We start from the raw sequence: 27,914 nt of genomic DNA, 5'->3' as shown, positions 1-27,914 counted from the left end.
CATTTCACAGATAAGAAGACCTGAGCTCATGGGTAAGCAAGTGGAAGAGCTGGAAAGATAGCTCAGGACTTCTTGCTCAGAAGCTCCATTGCCTTTACGCCAGGCCGTCAGGGGTCCCTGTCCTGTGCCTCTTTGCCCTCTGGTAGTGTGGGTGCCTTCCATGTCAACTGGACTCCCAGGGACTGGTTATGGAGGACTCCACACAAGGCTCCTAATAATGCCATTCATTATTGATGCTGTTCATTTCATTCTCTGCAAAACCCTCAAAGCCACGGAGTGCCCCAGGAGACTGTATTCTGAACAGACAGGCTGGGAGGAGGGAGAGGTGTGAGGGCAGTGATGACAGGGAGCTTCTCCTTGTTTTTGTTTTTAAGCACGACACCTAACAGCAATCGCAGCTCATAGAACAGCAACAACTTGCTTAAAAGCCATTTTCATTTTTAAACACTTCCACCCCCTCTGTCCTTACCTCCTCAGCCTAGGCTATGAAAATCTGAGCCAATGCTGGCTAATAAAGGGGATCAATAACCATCCAGCTATTTTCACAGCAGCCCTCATATTAATGAAGCTGCTCTGGATGAAGTTCTATAAAAGGGTCCACACGGATGGTACTCTACCATAATAAAGTGCCATGGGGTTGCTGATCATTAATGGAGTGTTCCAGGGTTGTGATCAATTCCAGGCTTCATTTGTCTCCACCTGCAGCCACACTGCCCAGGGGAGCAAACTGTTTGTTTTCCTCGGAAGGTTAAAAATACATAAAATATGCACATGATGCAGAGAAAGAATAGGATTTATGCTGGGAATATGGTTTAGAACATGCTTGAAATACTTCTCCAGGGCCAATACATGGAAATCATCAAGTTACTGCAAGGGGTCTTTCTCCTTCTGAAAGAGCATGACAAACTTCAGGGATCCTGCTTGGATTTAGAATATCTGATGGGTACATTTTGCAACCACAATGCTATATGATGGCCCCATACTAGTCAGTCACAGAGAGGGCAGAGAAAATGAGAAATTGATTCCCGTGGCTCCTGAGGCTACTTAAAACAGTCCTTGCTCATCTCATTGGCCTCTCCATTTCTCTACAACTCAGTTTCTTAAATGGTGTTGTAGTCTGTTGAATGAACCATATTCTCTCTCTTAAAATAGGGCTTATGCATGTCTTTTGGCTTCCCAACTCTTGTTGCAGGGTTAACTCCTTAACCCTCTTACATAAGCTTAAACCCCACTCTCTTTAGGAAACTCATCCTCACTGTCCATATAGGTAAGTTCCACCTATTATGTCACAATGGTCCTTGAACTTCTATACCTATAACACCCCCTACACCTACAATCCCTTGTTCAGGGACTCTCTTCTCTATCAGAATATAAGCTCCATGGAGGCAGGGATCATTTGTAGCTTATTTTCTACTCTATCCATAGAGCTTAAATTAGTGCCTGGTACAGAGTAAAAGCTTAAATGGGAGAAAGAACTGTTCAATGGATGAATAAAAGAAGGATCAAATGAATGGATGAATCCATGCATGCCTATGTGAATGAATGAATAAAACAACCAGAGGTAGACACTTACCCACCTTCTTGTCCCATAATCCCTCCCACCTATGTACTCCTCATTTAGCCTTTCATGATGTTTCCCAGCACCAGCTTACAGACCCAAATCTTTGCAACATTACATTTGATAGGTGGCCAACCAGAGACTTGGCTTTTTCATAGCCTCATTAAGTGATGCGACTGTATCCTGTCCATGTTCAGATTGAGGTTCTAAGATCCATTTCCTCCAAGAAGACATCATTCACAAGGGATGGAGTCTATGGGGTAAGTTTTATGATTTTCCAAAACAGGAGTTAATATACCATCATTTGATATTAACATTATAGTAAATTATTCCTTTTTAATTGCTCATAGTGGAAGAAGGGAGTAGAAACATAGGCAGTGCATTTACATTTGACATTAAAATGTAGAGAGAAGCATGAACTACACAAGACTCACCTGTGCACCTCTACACACACGTACACACAGTATCTGGGATCCTGCCTGGGCCATTCTGAGCCTCTACCTCTATTTGGCAGGAAGGCTCTGGCAAGAGGGAAGGACCCCCAGAAGAGACTGAGTACTAGCTCCCTTTTCACTGGGCAATGACCCCAAACTATCCAGGATGTATGAGACCTAGGGAATCCAAGCTCTTGCCTGCATGCCGTGCTGAGAGGGGAACACAGAACCCAGGTTCAGGGACATCAGCAGAGACCAACCCCCCATGGTGGGAAGTCAGGCTCCATGCCAGCTATCTCCCAGGTAGAAGTCATGCCTCCTCACAGCCCAACACGGCAGCATCTCCCCTTTTGTTTTGTCTGGCAGGACCTGGGACAGCAGGTGGTGTGTACCTTGGGCAGGGAGTACTTGGGTAGCTTTATCTGGGCGAAGGCTTCTCTTCGATAGGACACGTAGTAGCTGGCTCTTCCACCAGTTGTTACCTGGAAACACAAAGAAGTCAGATGGCATCAGGGATCATGGCCAAGTTGAAAAGTATTAGCTTCTCCATCAACAGCCACAATCGGTTTGTGATAACTTTTTAGAGAATATCCCTTGCTGGCATTTAGCCTCTGGTCCCACAGCACTGAGCTGCTCTTATGTCATGGCACTTAGACAACAGATGAGCAATCACAACAGTATTTCTCAGTGGCTGACACTTTCTGTGAGAGCAGGGTCTCCGCCTCTGGTCACTATGCTCCATATATGTACACACCTAATAAATATTTTCAACTGATAACAGAAGCCACTGATGCAGGATGTACCCATGATGGATTTATTCTGCCTTAAGAAATAAGTATCTAATCTTTTGCAATCATGACATGATTGTGAAACAACTTTTTTTCTGAATCTAAATAACTACTCTTGGCTAAAACCTCTTGCTACTTTGAAATTAATTTCATTTCTCATCTGAGCACAATCTTTTTCCCTTCATATTTACAAATCCATGCACTGAGAGGGTATTTTTTGGTCCTTTCCATGTATAAGTTATTTAAAGGAATCAAAGGTCAAAGGAAGAACTCTGGACCAGAAAGTGAGAAATTCTAGGTTTGAGTCCCAGCTCTGCCATCTGAGGGAGTCAAACTCTGTAATCTCACTTGGCATAGATGGATTCTTATAGGAACCTGGAAACCACTCCAAGGAATGGTCCTCTGGTCGGGGCTTGTTGAAAAGTCCTGCCAACATGGCACAGCTCTGCAGATGGCTGCTCTCAGCCCAATCGTCCTAACTCAGGGGGACATTAATATTCACAAGAGAATATACCATAGACTGTTCAGAGAAAATAGCAGGACCACAATAGCAACACGGCTGCTGTGCCGAGGAGGCAATTACTGGAGGCACCCGCTCTGTTCTCACCAAGCACTTGCTGGAGATGGGCCAGTCCTCCCACTCTAGTCCAAACCTGGCACCCATCCACAGCGGCTACAAGGAGCAGGCGAGGTGTCACATCTCTATTGAAAGCCACCCATTGCTCCTCACTCCAAGAGGTGGCATCTCCCATGGCTTCCCCTTGCTCTTCACAGACTGGAAGCCCACAAATTCTCAGGCAGAGCAAATATTAGAGTCTGTGTGAAGGCAGAACCTTGGAAAAAACTTGGTCAAAGACTTAAGCTATGAATCAAAAGGAGAGACTGGTTTTGTCCCTAGCGTTCAGCACTATCCCTGCATCTCTATTTCCTACTTAGAGCCGTTCATGTCCTGTATTCCAAGATTTCTGTTTTTTTAGTTTTTGTTTTTTTGATAAGACCTCTGTTCTGAATCTATATCATTCTGGATTGACTTAGAGGTGGGGCATTCACATATTATCATCAATGAGTTGCTAAGAGGTCTTTTTCTTTCTTATTTTTTAAAGATTATTTATTTATTTATTCATGAGAGACACAGAGAGAGGCAGAGACAGAGGCAGAGGGAGAAGCAGGCTGATGTGGGACTAGATCCTAGGACCTGGGATCACAACCTGAACCAAAGGCAAATGTTCAACCACTGAGCCACCCAGGTGTCCCAAATCTTTCTCTTTTGAAAATAAATTTCAATTGCATAGAATCAGATTAAAATATAATCTTTGGTACTGAATACCTAGTCACTCCTAACCCTTGCTTCATCCTATAATTTCCTTCCTCTCCTTTCCTTTCCCTTCTCTTTCCTTCCTTCTTCCTTCCTTCCTTCCTTCCTTCCTCCTCCTCCCTCCCTCCCTTCCTCCTTCCCTTCCTTCTTTCCTTCCTTCCTTCTTTCCTTCCTCCCTCCCTTCCTTCTTTCCTTCCTTCTTTCTTTCCTTCCTTCCTTCCTTCCTCCTTCCTTCCTTTTTTCAGTCTAGTTAACACACTGTGTTATGTTAGTTTCAGGTATACAATATAGTGATTCAACAATTCTAGATATTCCTAGGTGCTCTTCAAGATAAGTATCCTCTCAATCCCCATCACCTATTTCACATCCTCCCTGCCCCCAGTCCCCTCTGCAACCATCTGTTTGTTCCTGATAGTTAAGAGTCTGTTTTAGCATTTGTCTTTCCTTCCTTGTTCATTTGTTTGTGTCTTAAATTCCACATATGGATGAAATCATATGGTATTTGTTTTTCTCTGACTTATTTCACTAAGCATAATACTCCTAGATTCATCCATGTTGTTGCAAATGGCTAGATCTCATTATTTTTTATGGCTGACTGATGTGATGTTCCATTATGTGTATATATATCCATTATGTATGTATATGTATATATAATATCTCATACCTTCTTTATCTACTCATATGAGTAGATATATATCTATATATAGATAGATACAGATATCTCATATCTTCTTTATCTACTCATCTATTGATGGCTACTTGAGCTGCTTCCATAATTCAGCTATTGTCAGTAATGCTGCAATAAACATAGGAGTGCGTAACATCTTTGTGAATTAGTGTTTTAATTATAAATTATAAAACCAACACATGTACACCTGTCAACCTAAGAATTGGAACAGTGGTGCTTAAGCTTAAGCTGCAACAGAATCACCTGGGCTGCTTAAAACTCAGACTTCTGGGTCTCACTTACAGAGCCGTTAAATTGATCAATCTGAGGTGAGGTCCAAGAATTGTCTTTTCCCATGAGTTTCCAGATGATGCTGATGCTGTTGGTCTGGGGACCACACTCTGAGCAGCTCAGTACTAGAATTTTAATGACAAATGACATACACTTCTGTGGTTCCATGCCCTGCACCTATCCTGACCCTGGCCTCTCTCTGAGATATAGCCACTTTCCTGATTTTGTGTTGACAATGACCGTAAAGTTTTTTTTTAATTGAAGTGAAATTCCTACTACATAAAATTAACATCTTAAAATGTACAATTCAGTACAAATTTAGCCCATTTGCATTACACAACTTCTATCTAATTCTAAAAGATATTCATCACCCTCAAAGGAGATCTCATATCCAGTGATAAAATTGTTAAATCCCAAAATATATGCTCTGGTCACTTTTCTTTTTTTTTTTTAAAGATTTTATTTATTTATCCATGAGAGACACAGAGAGAGGCAGAGACATAGGCAGAGGAAGAAGCAGGCTCCCTGCAAGAAGCCCGATGCAGGACTCAATCCCAGGATCCTGGGATCACAACCTGAGCCAAAGGCAGATGCTCAAACATTGAGCCACCCAGGTGCCCTCTGGTCACTTGTCATATGCTTAAAAAGCAGCTTTCTACAGAAGACACCCTGAATATTACCAAACTTGCCTTGGGAAAGGAAATTGGCATCACAGAGGTCTAGTCCTATCACTGAATGCTGGTCAGAACACAATTAATTAAAAGAAGTTTCTCCTGAGAAGACTCAGTTGGCTCCATATGGAACAAGGTGAGAGTACCATCAAGCATCAGATCAGCACCATAGAACAACACTGGGTCTCCTGGGGTTTCCCAATCACGAAGAGTCAAAGGAGAACAGAGTGGTCCCCTCAATAGGGTGATGGGCCTCACCAACTCGGGAACTGAGCTGAGCCATGCCTGATACAATCCTGCATGAGTACAGACTCTCTCTCTCACACACACAAGCTCACACACACAACCTGGAGACTTCGTGCTTGAGAAATCAAAGAAGGAGATTATACTTCAGACACACACTTGGACAATCCAAACTACTAAGGGGCTGATGAAGCCCCAGGGACCCAGAGGTTCTTCCAGTATCTATGATATCAAAGTATCTCCCAGTGATACCAAGCTGGCTCCTGCAGTTCTGCTTTGTCCTGGTTGTATCCTTCTCTGTATTTCTCTGAACCATCCAGCTGATAGTTTAACCTCTCTGTAAGACCCATGGGTTCATGGAAGGGCTTTGGATGCCACCAAATCATTACAATTTCTCTCTCCTCTCAATTCTTGAACTTTGTCCTCTCTATTCCTACAGCCCTTTCAACATTTACTCTTGTGGTGCACATAGTCCTACAATTTTCCCTCCATGTCTTATTATAGGATTGCAACCTCCCTGATTCCTAGTCAGTGCTGGACTCATGGCAAGTGATTGGTGAATACATAGTAATAAAAGTAATGACACAATGGTCATTGATTGAGTTCATCTATTATGCTCCAGAACTGCATGTAGCCATTATATAAATTATCTAGTTTAATCTTCATGACAACCCTTCAGAGCCTATAAGGTACTGAGTGACTTGCTCAACAGAAGATAAATTTGAACCTAGCAGAGTTTGGCTCTAGACCTGTTCTCCTCCTCTTGTGACTAAGAAGGGTCTCCATTCATCTTACTCATCTCACTATAACAACAGTACATTGTCTTGATTCCAAGATGTATTTTAAAACATGTAAAAATCTTGTAGTTGGCATGTGTATCTATGTTTATTTTTGTTCATAAGCCCAGGAAATCTGTCATGACGTTGATGGTGTATCTTAAAAATAATGTCTTCGTAGAAGAGAGGAGGTAAGGGAATAGAACAAGATTAATAATGACTACCATGCAAAGAAAGCTTATTACACAGAAAATGGGACAATAAGCAGTTTATATACCATACTTCACTTGATTTTAATTATATATTAAATAATATATAGTACCTCTACAGGTCAGGAAATTGAGGCTGAGAGTGGTCAACTAACCTGCTCGACACCACACAGCCTTTTGCTGTTACAGCCAATCTGTGACTCTTACCTGTGTCCAAGCCCTTAACTAGGAATAAGTGCATCCCCAAAATGTCATGTACAGAGCAGGGGCTCAATATGCAGTGACTAACTGAATAATGAATTGTGGGGATTAATCCACTCAACCAGAGACACTTTGAGTTTGACTTCCTCCATTGCTTAGTAACTAAACCACGGTGGCACTGAAGAACTCTCCATTCCATCCAGTCCCTAGATGGTCACCAGAATTTATCTCTAGCACCCTCCTTTGAGAGCAGAATCCTCACAATGTTGGGATGATAATCAAACCGATGCATTTGCTGCCTCTCCACTCTTATTTGCATGGCTCTCTGGCAACCACATAAGAAAAGAATAAAGTTTAGTGACTATTAATCTATTTTGATGAACTTTTCTCTTCCTCACAAGCAAATCTGCTGGCATTGTAAATCCCAAAGATTATTACCACTTTCCCTTTCAGTGACACCTTTTATTTTACATATGATGAATGTCATCCAATTATTTGCTCTGGGCCCATCCGTCATGCTAAACACTGAATTAGCTGGGTCTTTTCCTCACTAATGACTGGCTCGTTAATCTGATTTTCTGGATTTCCATTTTACAGGTTTAATTGGGCTCCTGGCCAGTGAAAATGATTCCTTTGGACAAATGTACTGACCATTAAATACATCTGTCTCTTCTGACTTGTTCCCATTCTTGCCGTAACCAAGTCTAACCTGACATATCTTTTATTTTTTCATTTCTCCTTGCTTCTGGATGATGGCTTGTCCTAGGGGAGAGAGAGAGATTTGCCAAAAAAAAAAAAAAAAAAAAAAAAGGAACCAAAGCACCTGGAGTCATGTTGAACCTGTTTCTGCCATAGACAGAGGAAAACTCATAGTATCTCTAGAACTCATAAGTGATCTGAAAAGAGAAGCAAAAATGAATACTTTCAAGTATCTACTGTGTTGAGTGCCTTAAATTCATGATATTATTTAATATCCACACTAATTATGATTACTATTATTATTGCTGGTAATATTAGTAGTGCCCTAATAGAATATTCTCTGATATTCTCTGAGTATTTAGCATATGCCAAGCACCATTCCTCTGTACATACCAGTCTTCTATTTTATGTTCAGGTGAGAAATTGAGGAGTAGGAAATTTACACAATATACTCAAACACACCAATTAAATGGTGGAGCTGGAACTAGAACTCAGGTTTATCTGACTGCAAAGCTTATGCTGGTCCCTTGGACTATGTTAGGTTTCCAAACCTTTGTGGATAGGAATGGATCCCATGTCATTCAATTTCCAATTTCCCAGGTAAGATGCCTACCAACAAGGCAGATCCTTTTACGTAAGGGATCATATCAGTTTCTTAGTCTTGAGAAATCAATGCTCTATTGTTGCACAGGAGTTAACAGTGCTGCTCCTAGAATTTGTGAGTAAGAGGGACCATTGTGAAAGAAATCTGGCTGACACGAGAAATGCAGAAAATGGCATTTAGGAGATTTTACAGCTAGAGGACCTTGCTGGGCTCAATATGATGTGAATAATCTGCCTAAACAAGAGAAGTGGCCACCTGTACAGGCTTCCGTTAGTGACTCCCACACAAGCCTCTGCAGCATTCCCTCCTCCTCAAAGAAACAAAAGGGAAGAGCATAGTTGTTAGGATGCACAATTAACTTTTCCAATTTCTTTGCTCATTAATTCTATTCAGATTATTTAAAATAAATCTTGACATTGTTAGGCCTTTCTCTTCCTCTCCACCTACATAATTCCTTCAAAGATCACATTTCTCTTTCAAGAACAAAGGAGCACGATTCAACCGCTGGGCTAGGAAGTCAATAAATAGCCATCAGTCTCATCAGGAAGTTGCTCTAAGTGTTGGGATGGCCCTGGGGGCTTCTGCACAGCACGTTACATTGCCCCTGCCATCCTAAGGTCATTTGCCAAAAGTGTTTTACTATGGCACCATACTATAGGTTGGAAACAAAACTTGTGGGATGGCATTTGGAACAACATGACATCTTACCAGCAAGCCATCTCCTCTGCTAGACTGTTTGATGTTGAATTTAGTGTTTGTCACACTGGTGTCTGCTCATTTTATGTCCTGGAGGCTGTGTGATATTAATGTAATATACAGTTTTATCTGCCTGTTTCTAGAAAGAGTGAGTCTATTACCTACCATGCATACACTGTGCTGAGGCTGAACTTCCTTTGAAACAGATTTGCACATAAAATCTTTTATTGGGGCCCTAACACAATAAAATCTTTTACTGGGGCCCTAACATAACAACCCCCAAATCTACTCACGAAGAGTAGATTTGGAATAAGATGGTTGACACTGAAGCCAATATTGTTCTCTCAATTTGGAGAGACAGAGAGAGAGAGAGAGACAGAGAGAGAGCGTGTGTATGTGTTTGTAGGGGACGTGCTGGAGGGAAGATGAATACTGAGGTTGGCCAAAGCAAAAACATACTGACAAAATACCGCCTTCACCCACCCTGCCAAGAAATTTCTTGGGACTTTAACTGTCCCTTGGGAATGGTAATAAGAGAGAGAAAAGGTGGGGAGTTAGAAAAGCATGGGGGGAAGATTTGTGTCTAGACCACCGACAGCTCTTGGAAAGAAGAGCCTGACTCTGAGACTGTTACTTTGAATACAGTAAAGGGTCTGGACTTGGTAAGTTTCCAAGGACATATTTAAAAAAAAAAATACACCTCCTCTGATTTTTTAGCAGTATAGTACATTGGTTTGGATCCCAGACCTGTGTTTAAATCCTGCTTTGGCCACTTGCTGGTTTGGCGACCTTGAACAGGTAATTGATTTAACCTTCCTAATTTCTTCTGGAAAATGGAGACATCAATACTATCCATTAATGCATTAGTATAAGGAGTAAGCACAGTACAGCATGTAAAGAGTTTTAACCCTGATGCTGGCACATACTAAGCAGTCATTGCATATTACTCACCCCTGCTGAGCTAGAAGTACAGTTACCTGCACCAGTGCAACATCTTGGGGCCAACTGGGGATTGACTATGGTGGCAGTTTATATATGCAAACAGGAGGCTTTAGGAAGTGCTGGGGTAGCCACACGGGCTACCTGGTCAGGATTGACCAGGGACAGAGGATTGAAATTCTTCTTGTGGTCTTCAGGAAGGATGACTTCATGGAGAAGACCATGAAGCCAATGTGTTTTGTGCCAGAGACTTGAGCCATTTGTGGCTGCAAGCCTTATCTTCGTGTTATGGCTTTCATGACTTAGAGGGAGAGCAAGAAGTTCTTAGGACATGTATCTGCCTCTTCAGGATGAAAATCCTTTACCTTTCCTCTTTAAGTTCTTTTGGGGGGAATGAGGGTGGGATGGGGAGGGTAAAAAGGCAAAGTTAAATGTAGAAATAAAAAAAAGAGCAGACAATGGACTTGAATTGTCATCTTGGAGCTCAAAAGTTGGAAGCGGCTTGATACTCCCAATTAATGTAATAACAGCTAAAAAGCTAAAACCTAAACAGCCTCTTTGAGTGTTCTAGATCAGGATACCTGAGTTTCCTTAAAAAAAAAAAAAAAGAAAGAAAGAAAGCAATACCCATGGAAACCCTAAAGTGACATGTTTCCAAAACATCCCCCCCGTCCTCTCAGAAATGTCCCTGTTCCTAGTGGACTGTGAACTCCATATGGCTTTGGGAAAGATGAGACTGAGGGGGTAGGAGCAGATTATAAGGAGCCCAGCTTCAACAGTCTTACATAACTTTTCTCTTTGACTTGAGACCTCACATAGCCTTTTTCCTTACTATAGGTGGATATTATGAGGTCAATTAATTGACTGAAATCTTCCCAAGCCAAACACCAGCCTCTGCCTTTGCTCTAGTATTCCAGAATTTCAGAAAATGAATACAAAATAGTGGGACAGGAAAGGAAGGAAGAAGGGTGTAAGGTCCTGGAATACGTAATATCTGTGTTTCTAGTTTCAGCTTAACCAGTTAACAGATATGCAATTTTGCATGGTAACTAATCTCTTAGAGTTTTAGGGCTATTGTTCTATAAAAAGGGAGCAAATAATTACCCTTCTCTTATAGAGAAGTAAATGAGATAATAAAATGCTTTCATGTAACTGTAAAGTGTCCTACAACTGTAATGATTAGAATGTTATAATTGACCTGTAGTATGTACCTAAAAACCCAAAGATGTTAGAATTATTTTCACTAGAAAATTACTGTAGACTGGATGTTTGTGTTCTCCACAAATTTCTATGTTGAAATCTAATCATCAATGTGATGGTATGTGGAGGTGGGTCCTTTGGGAGGTGATTAGTTCATGAGGGTGGAGCCTTCATGCATGGGCGCTCCAGGGAGTTCCAGTGTTCCTTCTACCACATGTCTGTGAACCAGGAAATGGGTTAGCTTCAGCCACCAAATCTGCCAGTACCTTGATCTTGGACTTCCCAGTATCCAGAACTGTGGGAAAGATTCTGTTGTCTGTATATAAGATTCTGTTATATGGTGTATATCTGCTATAGCAGTATGAACAGACGAAGACAGAAATCAAGCTGTGGATCCAGCTACTCATTCTATTGATCATGGGGACACTGAAATTTGCCAATGAGGCTATAGCTATCTGTAGACTGATGGGCAATAAGGGATGTCACAAGGGAAGCAGGAAGTGGATTGGCAGAGATATAGAACAGAAGTGTATTCAGCCACAGAAGATGAATGGCAGGCGTATATAGCCACTTAGAGAATGATTAATTTTATTGATATGTTCAAGATATTTTACATATCCTAAAAGGGCAAGGCAAACAAAGTCATTAATTTTCTAGAGAAGAAAGGATGCTTCTTTGGGACATGGGATTTCCAGACGGCCTTGGAAATATGTGTGGGCTGCGAGATATGACAAAACTTCGCCAACATGGGATTTGCATGCTTCATGAGTGAATTTTGGGACAGCAGTGGACAGATTTAAACCATCTGTCAACCTGTTTCTCAGGAAACACTGCCACTTCCCCAAGAGAGCCATGAATATTTGTGAGATGCCAACTGCTACTTGGAGCCTCCCCACTGTACTCTCCGTGTCATTCTTTTCCTGTCCTCCATCAGCAGAAGCACCGCTGGACAGTCAAGCTCTGTGCTCATACTTTGTAGGCACCGTCTGCTGTCCTGCACAATGGCCACATGGAGGACCTGTGGACATGGGACTTTGCAGCCCCACTTTACTGGTAAGTTAATTGACATGCATGGGATCATGCAGCTCCAAAGTGGCAGAGTGCAGATTTGAACTTGGCTCTCGAACCACATCCACTACACTGTACAACTGGAACAAGCCTAAAGTGTCACCTGCAGAGTCTTTCCAAAGAATGGCTAATTTAGGATCAATTGCCTTGAGGGATTTATCATGACCCGGATCATGAGAAGTCTCCAACATCACTGAATTCACAGTGACCTGTATCACAAACTATCTCCCTAAGGAAGCCTCCCCACTCCAATTTCCCAGGGGGAATTCATCTTTTCTTCTGATTTTTAGGGCTCTTTGTGGCCCTCTTGCTGCCTTATAAGCTGCCATTCAAAATTATTGGAAACCGGGTACGTTTTAATTCTCTTGTTGTACTATTTTCTACAGTAGATAATGTGCTAAATTCCCATTTTACCCTCTCTTAGTTCCTAGCACCCATGTTATAACAACTAATATTTGTAGAGTACTCTATTCTCTGCCATTAGTTTGTATTATTGGACTGAATCTCATTTGGTCAGGGCACAACCCTGTGAGGGAGGTCTAATTACCTCCACATTTTAGAATTAAGAGGCCTGACTTTAGGTCATCTTGTTACTAAAAGGTGAGGTTCAAAGCCAACCACAGAACTTCTGACTTGAAACCCCAGGCTCTTTTCATGTTGCCAGGCTGCTTCAGTCTGTGTCTGCTGAGTCAAGATCAGAAAAAAGACAAAGTGGAGATAATTGCATGGGTTTTCACAAGTGGGTCGTGATTTTACATCAAATACTCCCTTGAGTGTTTGGCAACACCACAACATGGAAAACCAGGGACGATAAGAGAATGTGCTTTCCTGTGGGAAACAGAGAAGCAGATTATGAGATGTTCTTCTCCACCTACTGCTGAATCTACATGTTAATTAAGGGTTTGGTCAAATTCACATCATTCCTTGCATGCTGCTCATGTTTAGAGATTTAATTATGGATACTTGCCCCAATTCTACTCTATGCTGTATTTATCAGTCATTGAGCAAAAACATACTCAGCACTCTTGTGCCCAGGCTGCATCAGGTACCATGGGAGTCATAGGCCTATGACCTCATGGAATTAACCATTTCTTTGTAAAAACAAGCCTAACATATAAGATGTACAAATGACAATATCAGTGATAAATGCTATATGGTCTTCTGAGCTGGGTTAAGGCTAGGTGCCAAAGAAATACCCCCTCAGAACCAGAGTACTTTACTCCACTTATTTTCATGCTACTCCTATAATCAGCAAAAAATCAGTGCACACAAAACACACACACACACACACACACACCCTGTAATATAGAGTATGTAATATATGGGCATGTGTGTGCAATATATTTTACATACATGGAATGCGACAGGCACTGCCACTGCCTTTGGAGAAGAATGGGTTCTTGACACTAAAGGACTTTCTGTTTGCTGAATGGGATGATGGATTTGAAGATGGAAACAATGGAGTAACCAGGATATGGCTGTGGTGTTCTATATATCCAAGGGAGGGATGGAGAGAACTGATGGGGATAAGGTGGGGATGAATCTTGAAAGAAGAAAAAGATCACAGCAAATCTGCCGAGGTTGCAGGAAGCAGGATCTAAGAGGGTGGGTCACACTGGTTGTTGGTGCTTCGGAGGAATGCCAAGAAACAATGGGTGCTTGTAGGTTTTTATTAAGTGTTTTTGCTGCGCGGTATCTGACATAAACACCGTGCTTCATTTTTGCTTGACATTTCCAATAAAAACTTTACACCACATTGCTCAATAATCTTATTAAGATTTTATTTATTTATTTGTTTCTCTTTGCAGAGGCGGTTCATATCAAGAATGTAGATCTGCTTCAAGAAAATGCCCAAGAGTTATAGCTGGGTTATCAGAAATTTATCTTTTTGAGTCTTTTTGGCTACTTATTTAGTTCTTTGTTGGAAAATTAACAAAGGGCCTTGCATCAGAAAGCCTAGACATGGATTCCGTACCTCCCTCACCACTACTGGCTATGATGAGTCTTTGGGAAAAGCACTTAACTGCTTCTAGACCTCACATTCATCCTAAAATGGGTGGGCACACTCACAACATATCAGTCCAACACACACCAGAAACAAAGTAGTTTTGTGTTCCTCGTTCCTTCACATCTCAGGTCCTCATTTCCTCAGTACGAGGGTCTTCTTTAAACTCTCAAATCCTAAGATTCTGCACTGTCAGTTTCTTCTGTAGTCATTCAATGACTCCACAAACATGTTTAGGATGCTATTTTGTGTTAAAAGTTTCTGCTCCTACTTACTGCCCCCTACACACATGCCTTGACCCAATTGGCTCAAAACATAAGAACATTTAGCTTCTGGCTCTCATTTAAAATGCAGAACAAGTGTACTGGTATCAGACGGCCTCGGTCAAAATCTCTGCTCCATTCTTTACTGGCTATGTGATCTTAGTTTGAAAAGGACTTCATCTCTCTATGCCTTTTCTGTGAAATGGAGGTAAGAGGAGGACTTACCCCATAGAACATCATGACAACAAAATGCATTAATACCATGCCTAGCTCACACCAGCCACTCAGTGTTAGCTATTACTATTATCTGTAATTGACTCTGCAAGAACTACAGATTACTCAATAAGAAAGTTAGCCAGGAGGTAAAACTCACAGAAGAATGCAGAGGACAAATCTTAAATAAGATGCTGAGAATCACAGTGTTTCTTATACGGAAGGGTCTGTTCAATCAACTTCACAAGGACTCCTATCAGGATTTCAGAGGAATTAAGGAAGCCACCACTTCCATGACTTCCCTCCCCTGCACACACAGAATACCTAAGAAGCAATTACATAGCAGAACGAAATAATAAACACAATCATATTAAGAGCACTTTGATTATTTCTCCATACTGCAATCTGGAAGCAATCGCCACCTGGGGCAGGCAGTAAAACTGCAGGCGTTGATTCCAGAGAATTGGCCAGAAGGCCTTGGGTACAGCAGACTCTCCATTCTAATTGCGTTCCATGAAATCACCACTGCGCATTATAACAAGGTGTGCTTCTCTTCTGGAAACATTTCTCAGAGGAGAAGGTGGAGGCCATTTTGCCTGGCCTCTAGAGGTTACAAGGCTAGAGAGAGAAGAGATGGGGGTAAATTCATGGTCCTATCACATTCAAACTGGATTAGAGAAAGCAAGAGAGAAGAGAATGGAGATGAAAGAATCAGACAACTTTAAAGCCTAAGAAACAGAGAGGGGAAAAGCCAGTCATTTTTTTTTCCAATTTTGCAACAGATGTTTCACTTGCAGACCCAAATCTAATAGCAGTTGGTGTAGTAAAGATGAAATAGTTGGAGGAAGAAAAAGAGAGCTAAAAAGGAAAGGATTCAGGGAGTCAGGCTGGCAAAGGGGAAGTGCCTCCCTCAGCTTCCTGCCGCTATTCTCCACCCACTGGGGACAGGTGCAGCGTGTCCTTGTCCTGCTGTCTCACCAGCCCTGCAGCTCTCCTGGGCTCCAGCACACACAGCCCCCTGCCTGCAGGCATTCCTCACCAGGAAGGCAGGGGTAATCAGGCCCATCCTTCAAACATCTTCATTCTATTACTTCCATAATCAGCTTCTAATGTTCTGTTCGATAGATGTGAGGCCGACCAGAGCAAGCGCTTGAACAGCTGCTCGGGCCATGGAGCTATTCTCTGTGTCATTGATCACAAAGACAAAAATCAATCCTGGCTAAGGAGAAAGAAGTTAAAAATAAATTGCTGGGATTGATTTCTGTTCAGACCTTCTGACTCCCAGTTTAGAAAGGGGGAGGGAAGATTGTGCGTGGATCCACCTCTCATGAAATCACTTCATATGTCCCAATCTCAAAAGCAAAACAAACCAGGAGGTATTTTGCGCACACACAGTCAGTCACACATGCGTGTGCGTGCACAAACACACAGGCGCACATGCACATAGTTTCCTCTTAATTTATGCTCTTATTTTATTGTTGCCTCCTGATAACTATCAGAGGTGAGAATCCACGTAGATTGTAAACTCCCATGAGAAGAGGGCTGGGATTTTCCACGTTCACTACCAAATCTCCAAAGTGGGGTCCTGTGCTTTGTGGACAGCAGTAACTCCAGAAATATTTGTTAAGGAACGGACAGCATAAATGAATTAATGAAGTCCCTTTTTTGCTATGATTGGCTCTTGCAATTAGGTCTATTTCTTCATTGATGTATCTTCATGTATCAATGTATTCTTCCTCAATGTATCACAGCATGTAATTACTTTTCTTCTTCATTATTATGAATATTCTCTCTCACAAGACTACAAACCCTCCTATGGCAGGAATTTTTACTTTTTTTTGCTTTTTAATTTTTGATCTATTGCACTATCTCCACCTTGTACCCTCAGTAGATGTATGTGAAAGGGAAGGAGGAAAGAATGGTTCAGTGATTCTCTTAAGGGATTAGCAACATCTTAAATATCTTTGGCTTTGATTCTGCCACTGGAGAAATAAGTTGGGAAATACTTCTAAATAACAGTCCCCTGCCCATCAATGTTTAATGAAATGGAGCATCCTGGAGAGTAAGCAGACTTGTGGAACTATAGGGTCAGAAGGGAACTCCGGAGTCAGATACCCCACTGCCTTCCAAACTGGATTCCATGGAGTTCTAGAACCCTACAGTGATGCCTTGGAGGTGTCCATAATGGGTGCAAATGGATGGGTGGGAGAGTTCATACAGCCCCTCACCCTCTTTAAACTAGATCCACTCTAGCTGTATCTGTTTTATAAAGGTGATGGCTCGAGGTCACTGAGTGAGTTAATGGTAGACAAGAGTTAAATCCAGGAATACTGTACTGACCACCCCCGGTGGTCCCTGCACCAACCTGCCCACCCCATCCTGTGGCACACTGTCTCCTGCCAAAGTAGGGTCTCTTCCTTAGAGTACTGGCTGGTCCTAATGTCAGACTCCTCAAGTCAATTCTCCACCTGGAGACCTAACTTGAGCCTTCCCTTCTCCAGGAAAGCATCCCTGATCATACCATGGCTCACAGAGCTTCCTCACCCTAAGAAAGAGCCTAGCACTCTCTCAAGAGCTTTTGAACATTGCTCAGGAAGAGTGTCAGTCCATAGAGTCCCACATCCTCACCTAGTCTGAAACAAAATGAAAACAACAACATTGTTGGTCTTGTTTACCATTATATTCCTTTCATTTAGAATAACAGGGACACGTCGAGTGCTTAGCAAATGTTCGTCGAATGGATGAATGAATGAATGAATGATCAGTCCTTCTGTCTCAGACAGATCCAACGGTAGCCTGGGCACATAGTAGGTGCTCAAACAAATTAAACTGATTGATCAGCCACTGGCTCTGCCACTAGTAAACTCCAGAAAAGACTTTGTTTCTGACTGATCATGAGGGCTTTCAGAGTCAAATTCTTAAAAGTAGCTTGCAGAAATCCAAAGCATTTGTTTACCCCATTTAGCAAGCTATGGAGTTAAAGGCAGGGCAATTAAAATTTTTAAAAGCTGAAACTCTGAAATAAATAGATCTGTATCCTAGTTAGAATGGTAATGGGGAGAAGGCTGGACTTAATAGTCTGCTTCTCAGTCCATAGCCCAACTGCCTTTATTATCAGCACTGTTGTTTTTACAATACAATTATCTTTAATAGGAGAAGGCCCAGAAAAGAGATCCCCCTGGGAGCTATGCTTAGAAGAGCGGGTGTGGGTAACTTGCTGGGACCTAGAAGGGAAGGATAATTGGGAGATCCAGCCGGGTCGTGATTCAGTAGCTCCTCCACACCCGGGAATGGGACACAAAAGAAGCTCTGCCCAGAAGCACATGATGGAAATTGGATAATTCATGGCAAGAGGTACAAGGTAAGTGGGGAGGGCTGGAGAAAGCAGAGCCGGGGATGGTAAGATGATTAACCATGTTCCATGCTGCCACTACCTTCCCCCCCCACCCTAGTGATGAGTGTTTGAATGTTTGAATAATCCTCTAAGTGCATCTGAGGGACAACTCTCAGAGGTGCGGGCATGATTACATTGTACTGAATCCCATTAAGCCCTTCTTTGGTTAATGGTGCAGAAAGTTTCTGATCTGAAACAAAATTGAAACAGATCCTGACAAACAGTCCACTGAGCAAGGAGGGAGTAAGGCTTTCCTGCCCCTTAGTGTCTACAAAGACAGGAGAAACAGCTGCCTCTTTTTCACTTTTACAGCCATCTGGAAAAGTTTCTGGGAAAACCAGCTATTTAGTGTTAATGTGAAGATCTTCAGGTTGGGAAAATGTAATGAGAACTAGATCACTGTCTTCTTTTGTCATCCCTTATAAACCCAGGCAGCTCTGATGTCATATCCTGAACTGTCGTCTATGGAGCTCTATGACAGAGGGATTGTCTAAATCTCTCTGAAATTCAGCTTCTCCGTTAAAAACTAAAGAGATTAATATCCATCATAAAAGATCCTATGAAAATTTAAGTAGAATTAAAGAAAATAAAATGCACCCTTAGGAGACATACATTTGGCACGAAATAAATGCAAGACTCAACAAATAAGTTGTGACAATTCTTTCAGTTTGTTGATTGGTGGGTAAAAACTGATGGTGAGGTCAGGTGGGAAGAACATTCTGAACCACAGCTGCTTTGAAAACAGGAAATTGCACATTTTCAAATAGTGGAAGAGACTGAGTGCGGGTGATCTCACTCCTTCGGGCTGAATTACAGAAACACTTGTGATCCCCTGGACAACATCTCTGCTTTTCAGACCAGAATTCATAGGCTGTATCTAATCATGTGAGGCTCCTGGATAATTAAACACTACGAGTGCCACCCTTCCTATAAAATAGACTGCACAGCATCCAAGCCACTACTCTTCCTTCTCATGCCCATGGAGACACTACTAATTAACAGCAGCAGTTTTTCCTACTGAATCACAACAACACAGCCTTCTATATAGCTATTACTAATTACCCAAAGGTGGTACACAAAATAAAAACAACGTGACAGCCCAGAGTCAGACATATCCCATTCATGGACTACTAGAAAAGCAAATACTTGTGTTATAATATGGGGCAAATTACAGAACAATTCTCTGAGACTAAGGGAAAACATCCCTTGCTATGCTGGCCTAGTAAATAACTTGCATGGAATTTCAGTAGATCTCCTGGGGAATAACAAGCCTTCATCATTCATTAGGGACATGCACAGCAAAGCCCTGAATGCAGTGAAGAGATCACCAAGCCTAAAGGATTGATGAGCATTCTGTAAATAAAGAGCCCCTTCTGGAGCCTTCTCAGTCTCAGCAGGGGACACCAGGGAATCATCACCATCTGGATGGTAATTGATGCCTTGCTGGAAGAATCAATGAGATGGGATTGCTCAGAGACAAAGAGAGCTTAGGAAGTGAACAGAGAAAAGGAACCTAGGAAAAGTTCTGAGAACAAACCATATTTAAGTGGTGGGCAGAGGAAGAGGCACCTGCGTAGGAGGGGAAGCAGAAGATGCCAGAGAAGTAGGAGGAGAAGCTGAACCACGCACTGGAAAAGAAGCAGAGCTGAGTGCACTCAGGAAAACATCAGCAATCAAGAGATCCCAGTGCTGCGGACGGTCAACTGTTATTTATGGAGAGGTGTTGTCTGGGTATAATTCAAAGATATTTCAAGAACTTGGCAAAAGTAATTTCAACGGAGTGGACAATGCAGAAGTCAGCCTCAAGTGGGTTAAAGAGAAGAAAATGAGAAAACAGGATCATGAATATAGACAGCTCTTAAGAAATCTGGTTGCCAATGAAAGATGGGACATTTACAGGGAGGAATGTGGGGTTTGGAGAAAGTTTTGTTTTCTTCTTTTTTTTTTAATTTAAAAAATTTAGTAGAAGGATCCCTGGGTAGCTCAGTGGTTTGGCGCCTGCCTTTGGCCCAGGGTGTGATCCTGGAGTTCCGGGATCGAGTCCCACATCGGCTTCCTGGCATGGAGCCTGCTTCTCCCTCTGCCTGTGTCTCTGCCTCTCTCTCTCTATGTATATATATCTATCATGAATAAATAAATAAATCTTTAAAAAAATTTTAGTAGATATTTTTAAATATTTCAGGACTGATGGGAAGCCTGAAATAGGAATGAATATGCAAAAGAGATAGGGGAAGAAGGATAATAGGTAAAGCCAGGTCCCTGAGAAGTTAAAAGGGATGGGACTGGGTGTTTGGATTGAGAAATTTTATAAGGGCATGAAGATGATTCTTTCTACTTCTCTTGGGTAGTTTAATCTATTCACAATACTGTACATAGTAGGGACTCAGTAAATTTGAGTCTTTTTGTTGCCTTGAGTTGGGTTCCCTCAGCCTGGAAATGTAGAGCCTGATGCAAGGGCTGTTAGGCAGGTAGTTTTCTTTTTTTTGGAGTGGGGGAGGTCTTTTGTTTGTTTCTGTTTGAGAAATGATCCTAGGGAACAGAAGTGGCAGAACCAGAAAGTAGGGTAAAGAAGGGAGAAAAAGCCATCCCAAGGAGTGTTACTGAACTGGTTATTACTCTGAGTAATTGGGGCTCAATCCCACTGGGGACCCTATGAAGACCCATAGAGAATGAATGAAGCTCGGTATTGCCCTTCTGACACAGGAAGAGAGGAGTACTTGTCCACTGGCTCCTGACTTCTATCAGTCTAATTGGCCCAGAGGATCCTGACACCATCGTACTTCAAGGTTTGTATCTGCGCCAGGATGGCTAAGGGGTCTCTCAAGAGCATCCCATTTGGGGAGAAATCAGCTCAGAGCAAAAAGCAAGAGGTTCACACTGCAGCTGAGGCAAGGTAATACGAGGTCACCTCTGTACACAGTGAGCAGCTGAGCAAATATGAGCCAGGAGGACGTGAGGCGAGATCTATGAGATGTTCAACACAGAGATCAACTAAATATCATTACTTCCCAATCAGTTCACTAATTTCTGTTTATTCATGGAAGTGTTTCAAATATTAGCAGCAACTTTTACATCAAGCCACTAAAATCATTGCCTGTATAGGCAACACATCCCAGCAACATGCTATTTAAAGAACTTCCATTAGTGCTGGCTGTTGAAAACACCTCACTTAAGATTCTGAAAGTGCTTCAAGAATATTCACCTGAAGATGTCTTTATTGAATTTCTTTTGAAGACTGTCTCTGCAACTCTTTCATTTTCCTTTAAACTCCAGTGTTGTAAATGTGTCCCTAATGATGAAATTGCTATTTATTTAACATTCAAATCTCTCCCATTAAGGCCAAATTAACATCATTTAAAATATTGCCAAATAGTTTTTCTTTGAATAATTACACTCTATTAATTTCTGCCTCAGGGTTTTTTTTTTTCTGTCAGAAAGAGAACTATTAGGGATACAGTAGCCATGTCAGAGAGGCTTTTGTACCTTCCACATTAGGCCCTAAACCAGAAACTTAAACTATCAAAACCCTGGGGAGCTGGGGGCCAACATGCTACTAGAAGGTACTCAAGAGTCTTGAAAGATAATTAAACCCCAGAATATCTACAGTTACGTATCTATCATTAGAAGTTGGTTTCTTTGATAACTAGCACTATGGAAGGTATGTGGGAAGATTTTATTATGTATATATGTCGATACATGAGCTGAATCCATGAATAATTACAAAATGATTTGGGGAAAAGATTTAGAAATCTTTTCTATGACAGGCTTATAAAAACTCTTAAAAGAGAATGTGCATACACAAAAGTAGTGAGGCTGATTTTTGCATGTGGATTAATCTCTTGATTCTTGCATTTGATAGGGCTCTGTAGCTTTCAGAGCATTTCAAAGCCATTATTATCTCCCTTGATCCTCACAAAAACCTTCCAATTTAGTAAGGGCAAGGGGCATCATTCCATTCTACAGAGATGAGGAAATCAGCATTCTCAAAGTCCAAGTGAGTTGCCCAGTGTTCCCTGCCTGGTAGGTGGCAGCACCCTGACTACAATCCAGGATGTAAGTTCAGGGTCCTTTGCCCCACATCACACCACTGGCTACTTGAATCATAAACTGCCTGAGAACAGGGACAACGTCTTCTAGCCCTGCCATGCTCCATTGCACCTGAATACTTCTAGGACCTCAAGAAATATGTTAACTAGCTACCATTACACACTAATTGCTAATACTTCTAGAATTCACCTTTCAACTCTGCACAAGAGCAACTTATATCCAAATTACTGACTGGTTTCATTGTAGTACTGGAATTATCCTAGGACCCCTCATCTTCATGCCATTGCACCACCGCCCACAGAATTCTTTGCTATAGCAGGGACTTCTTGGACTACATCTACACAACGTTACTAGGAGTTGAAAATGTGGATCTACACACTGATACCAGTCTAGTTGTGGATGTTAAGAAGGATTTGGCAGAGTTGGGATGGCCCTCCCTTTGAATTTTCTGCTATCTCCATGCCTCTGGAGTATTTTAATCTTAATTATGGATCTGTTTATTCTCTTGTGTTTTAGATATCTATATCAGATCTATTTTTTAAATACAATTGCACTCACTATGAAATTCTGTTCAATGAGTGAATGAGTCTTTTTTACACTGAAGGCCACCTCTTGTGTCATGAAGAGGGGATAAGGCCAGGCTCCGTGTAGCTCAGTAAAGACACATGCATCTCTTATGATGGCTTATTAGGGCTCTGTTCTTGTTTCTTTATCACACTCCTTAATAGACAGGGTATGAATCCTATCATTGAAGGATTTTACGGCTACCAGTGCTGAACTACCTACTCTCCAGGATAATCACTAGAAAAGCTACTCCATAAGGAGAAGAGGCAGGATTGCCAACCTTCTTGGCTCAGAACACAGAAACCAACTTATCTCTATCCCCCTGCCCCTACAGAGGAAAGCCGATTTCTCTTTTATCCATGTGGAACGGAGACATTTCAGGCAGACGCTTTCCCATTAAAACAAGGGCTCTTCTGGGAAGGATTAGCTCCTTTTGATTTCATATGAAACCCCAGGCCCTGGGGCCCCCTGCACAGAAAAGGCATTGACAGATTAACAAATTTCACAGTGTTCTGTACATCTTCAGCTCAGCTGAAAGCATGAGATCAAACACTAGGTCCCCTTAAGCAAAACCATCAAGATGACTACCTTTACCTCTTTGTCAATAGAACAATAAAAGGTGAAGCAGAGCCCCTGGGGTCTCTTCTGCACTGTAGGAGCCATGTGAGTAGTATATGGACCCTTCAACCACACACAAGATACAGAATCAAAAATAATCATGTTTAGAAAAAAAAACAACTGGGCCTGAGGAGCTTTTCCTTAGAAGGGTAAATTTTTTGAGGGTGATTTTTTTATGCAAAATTAATGTCATGGGAAAATTATTATGAAGAGGTTACTTGGGTTTTTGGTTATTTAAACTTTACTCTCAGATGCATATGTTTGTATATGACTCACTCCCAGGTAAACAGTTATGCTGTGTATACCTACATAATATTTCTTAATCTGTAGAGAAAGGAAATGTGACTGCATGTCACCTAAATGCCTCGTGGTTCAGTTGTCCACGCATAAAAAACACCTGACCTTTGACCCATGGAGCCAACAGTGCTACAAAAAGTCTATAGTTTTCAAACATGTCTTAGCAGTAGATTGCTTTTGTCAAATGAAAAAAAGTATAAAGACCCTGACATACAAAACAAACAAAAGCTGAGTTACCCTATTTAAAGAGGGGTTAAGAGGGCCAGATACTTTCTTCCATTTCCTGGTAGCTTCTGAGACAACTTCCCTAACATTCAATTAAAAACTGCAAAAAAACACATTTGGAAAAAAAAAAAAGTACAGAAAGTGCGAGAGCATAGACAGACATCCTTTTCTGCAAGGGCTCTGAGGGCACTAAAACACAATAAGAGATATCAATACTCTATAAAACTAGAAAATTCAAGTGGATAAATCCCTTACAATTATGAAAAACTAAAGCCACCAGAGCCCTTTATCCCCACCCTGTTTATTTAGCTGCTCAGGTTTTAGGCAAAGAAGAAAATAATGTGGCTCTAACAAGGTTCCCCTTTAAAAGTCAAACTCTGGGGCAGCCTGGGTGGCTCAGCGGTTTAGCGCTGCCTTCAGCCCAGGGTGTGATCCTGGAGACCCAGGATAGAGTCCCACGTAGGGCTCCCTGCATGGAGCCTGCTTCTCCCTCTGCCTGTGTCTCTGCCTCTCTCTCTCTTTCTCTCTCTCTCTCTCTCTCCGTGTGTCTCTCATGAATAAATAAATAAAATATAGATAGATAGATAGATAGATAGATAGATAGATAGATAGATAGATAGATTGATTGATAAATGTCGAACTTTGGAGTGACAGCAAGCATCTTTCAGAAAATATATAGCCCTCAGTATCCAGCTCTGTCTTAGCCAGGCTCCCTGAAGATGATGCTCATGAGAGTAGGCTGGACCTAAGTCTTGACACACTACAGTTTCTTCTCTTGACATCTTTCTTTAGTAGATTGCTGAAGGGGAGAGAGAATACCACCTACCCTGATGCCCTGAGACCTTGCTCAGGTATAAACCCCGGAGGAGAAAATGCACTGTTGGTCTGAGGATTTTTGGCTTTCACAAAAGCCTTCTGAGGCAGCTTTATTTCTATGAACAGAATGAGGAATCCTTCCCTTTCCTTGCTTCTCAGATAGACATTAATCATTGCAGTACAAATCTGACCTTCTCCATAAAGCCCTTCCTGATCCCCATCTCAATTTTCAAAACTCATACCCTCCAAAAAAGATTAAAAACCCACACTGATCTCAGGAAGTTCTATGTGATGGCTTCCAATAATTAAAAAAACAACAACAAACAACAACAAATAATTAATAGATAAAAGAAAGCAGCCACGTAATCACGAATGGCCAGTAGGAGAAAGGAAGAATAGTATCACCCAGCATAATGCAGGGAAGTTGCTACAATTGACACAATAATTAGTTCTGAGCTTCTTAGCACTGTAAAGAAGGAAACATGAAATTATCCTGAATAACTGAAAGGAAATAAAAAAGGTTCACCTCACCTGGACGAATTTCTACTTGATTTTTCTGCCATTTCACTCCCTCCCACAACTATGCTACCTGTCCTTGGATAAAGAAGTTCTGGTGCATTATGTCCTCTCACTCTTAACTGTATGCCTGCTTCCCATCTGCCTAGAAAGTTCTTTCTCCTTCACCTACCTAACTGGTCCTCCTAGTCTTCCTTTCTAGGGAGCTTGTACTAACCCTCCTCCCAAAGCTCTTCCTGCTTACTGCAAGAGCAACACATACTTCGCACTAATATTGCTCTCATCACGCTACATTATAATTGTTTAGCTGTTGTGTTCCCCACTGGGCTGATTTTATTTTAATATATTTAAATGAATGAATATAAAAAGGGTACTGAATAACATAATGGATAACTGTTGGACAGCAGTTTTATAAAAATGCAGAGACATTCCACATATGGTCATTTCTTGTGCAGTGAACAATTGCCAATTACCCTAAGTTGTCTTATATTGTTAGTTGGAGAAACAAGATTCCATTGCTTTAAAAAGATAACTAACTGCATTCCCTGAGAATAAGGACAGTGTCTTATCTTCTCAGTTCAGTTCAGTTCAACAAACATTTATTAAGTACCAGTCATTATGCTAAGTGTAGGAGAAACAATGATGAATAAGACATAGTCTTGTTCCTCTTGAAGTTTACAGGCCTGGCTAGGGAAACATAATACACATGGATAAGTAGTCAGCAAAGAAGCTTGGTGCAATCCTGATTAAGAATATCAGGGAAGACTTTCTACAGGCAGAAATGCCTAAGTTGAACCTAAGGATGAGTTTGTCTAATAAAGGCACATTCCAAGCAGGTGGAAATTTTTCATGCAAGAAAGGCATGTTAGGCAACAAATGACATGGTGTATGCATGGATACTGAATGGGTTTATTGTTTTTGGAAGGGTAAAATATAACAAGGAAGGTATACAGAGAGCCATAGTGGTTAAGGAATTCCCATGAAGCTGATGGAATATGCAGGATCCAGATCATGGAGGACCTTGTGGGTAATGTTAAGGAAATTGGATTGTAACCTATAGATGATGAGCAGCTGTTGAAGGCAGGAACATTGATTTTTGTTTTAAATAAATTACTTTGGAAGTAGTGCTGTGAATGAATTGGGGGTGGGAGATCTGGGAACAAGAAAAATCAGTTAGCAAGCTATTGCAACATTTCAGAAAATACACGATAAAGGTTTATAAATGATTTTAAATAGCCAAGTAATAATGGTGCTTCCTTTTTCCTCTCATAAATCACCCTGGAGCAACATGAAAAACAAGAAATAAAGATACAAATTCTATATTCAATGAAAATCTAACCCTGTAATACAATATATATGGAAAGGAAGCCAAATTCGGGGAAGAACAAACAGGATACAGACAGGCACCAGGGCAAAAATGCCTATAGCTACTAATCTTGGATCAAGCTAGAGAAATAGCATTCTCTAAAGAAAATACTTCATAAGGAGCAAAACTAACAATCTATTATTTGGAACCAAGTAATGATGGCCCAGGAGTTGGCAGTGAGTTTAGTCTGGGAACTGAGTGGTGACAAGATGCTGGAGAGGTGCAGCTGGATGAAGAAGCAGCCAGGCAGTTTTACCTTATGCGAAGAATCCATTCATAGACCAACTATCTTGAGTTATGTGAAACCTCACTGAGAAACAAGAAAGATACTCATTAAGCTAAAACAGAGCTCTGGTCTATCACCAAGAGGAACCTCCTCAAACAGTCTTTCCAGGAAGAGCTCATGTCATGAAAAAAATAAGTAATGGTTAAAAACATAAAGACAAAAGAAAATAGCATAGGAATCATAAAATAATACAGCAAATAAGAGAGGGAAAGGGACAGAAAAAACAAATAGGAGACACAGAACAAAAATTGCTTCCATGAAACAAATGAAAATTGTGACCATACTGCTATGATTAAAAATGATCTGTATGATGAAGAGATCACTTCTGTAAGAGAAAAATTCAAAGTAAAATACAAGAGCTAAGGGTAGATAATGTTGAGGTAACAAAAAGTAATAAAATATAAGCTGGCAAAGTTCAGGAAAGAAGTATAGTAGCAGCAAAAAGTGCAAAAAAGAGCCTGTACACTCTGCTAAATACTTGTGCATGGATGATGTAGGTAAGACTTTTTTTTTTTTTTAATATCACTTTGCTCAGGGAGTTAAAGCTGATTAAGAGAGAAAAAATGATGACATCCTTTGCTTTTTCTGCACATATCCTAAGTGTCCTAGAGGATAGGAGCCAAAATAATGAAACTGAAATAAACTACATATTTCAAAATATATATCAGAAACTTTTGAGAAATTAAAAAGGAAGGAGAAATTGAACCAACTGAATGAGACTTATATTTCAGGAAAAGAAATTGACACAGTATGACCAACCACAAAGCATACACTAACAAAGTAAACAACATTTAAATATATATTTTTTAAAAAGACTTTAAGGCATCAAGGGCAAAATAAATTAAGACATCTAAAAGGGAAAATATCAGACTGGCCTGACATGGTAACTTCTAGTAAGTTAATGAAGCAAGGTTCTCACAGAAAGTAAATGACACATGCATTTTA

General features: G+C 41.1%; 1 protein-coding gene and 1 long non-coding RNA gene across 4 annotated transcripts in view; one reads left to right on the top strand and one right to left on the bottom strand.

Moving 5' to 3' along the window:
* Nucleotides 1-27,914, bottom strand: part of SORCS3 (sortilin related VPS10 domain containing receptor 3) — a 581,611-nt gene that overhangs the window by 105,041 nt on the left and 448,656 nt on the right. For both annotated transcript variants that reach the window (XM_038578740.1, XM_038578741.1), the window contains exon 8: nucleotides 2,385-2,474. In XM_038578740.1, the coding sequence (XP_038434668.1) occupies nucleotides 2,385-2,474 (90 nt within the window). The remainder of the gene's footprint in view (nucleotides 1-2,384; nucleotides 2,475-27,914) is intronic.
* On the top strand, nucleotides 1,310-15,211 carry LOC111092954. 2 transcript variants are annotated; one of them, XR_005380565.1, is made up of 4 exons: nucleotides 1,310-1,561; nucleotides 1,686-1,818; nucleotides 12,226-12,344; nucleotides 14,168-15,211. It is a non-coding gene; the product is annotated as an uncharacterized LOC111092954 (long non-coding RNA). The 2 variants fall into 2 exon arrangements; XR_005380564.1 differs by having other exon boundaries at nucleotides 12,116-12,344.

The sequence above is a fragment of the Canis lupus genome, chromosome 28, assembly GCF_011100685.1.
Source record: "Canis lupus familiaris isolate Mischka breed German Shepherd chromosome 28, alternate assembly UU_Cfam_GSD_1.0, whole genome shotgun sequence".
Lineage (NCBI taxonomy): Eukaryota > Metazoa > Chordata > Mammalia > Carnivora > Canidae > Canis > Canis lupus.
This window is presented reverse-complemented; position numbering and strand designations above follow the sequence as displayed.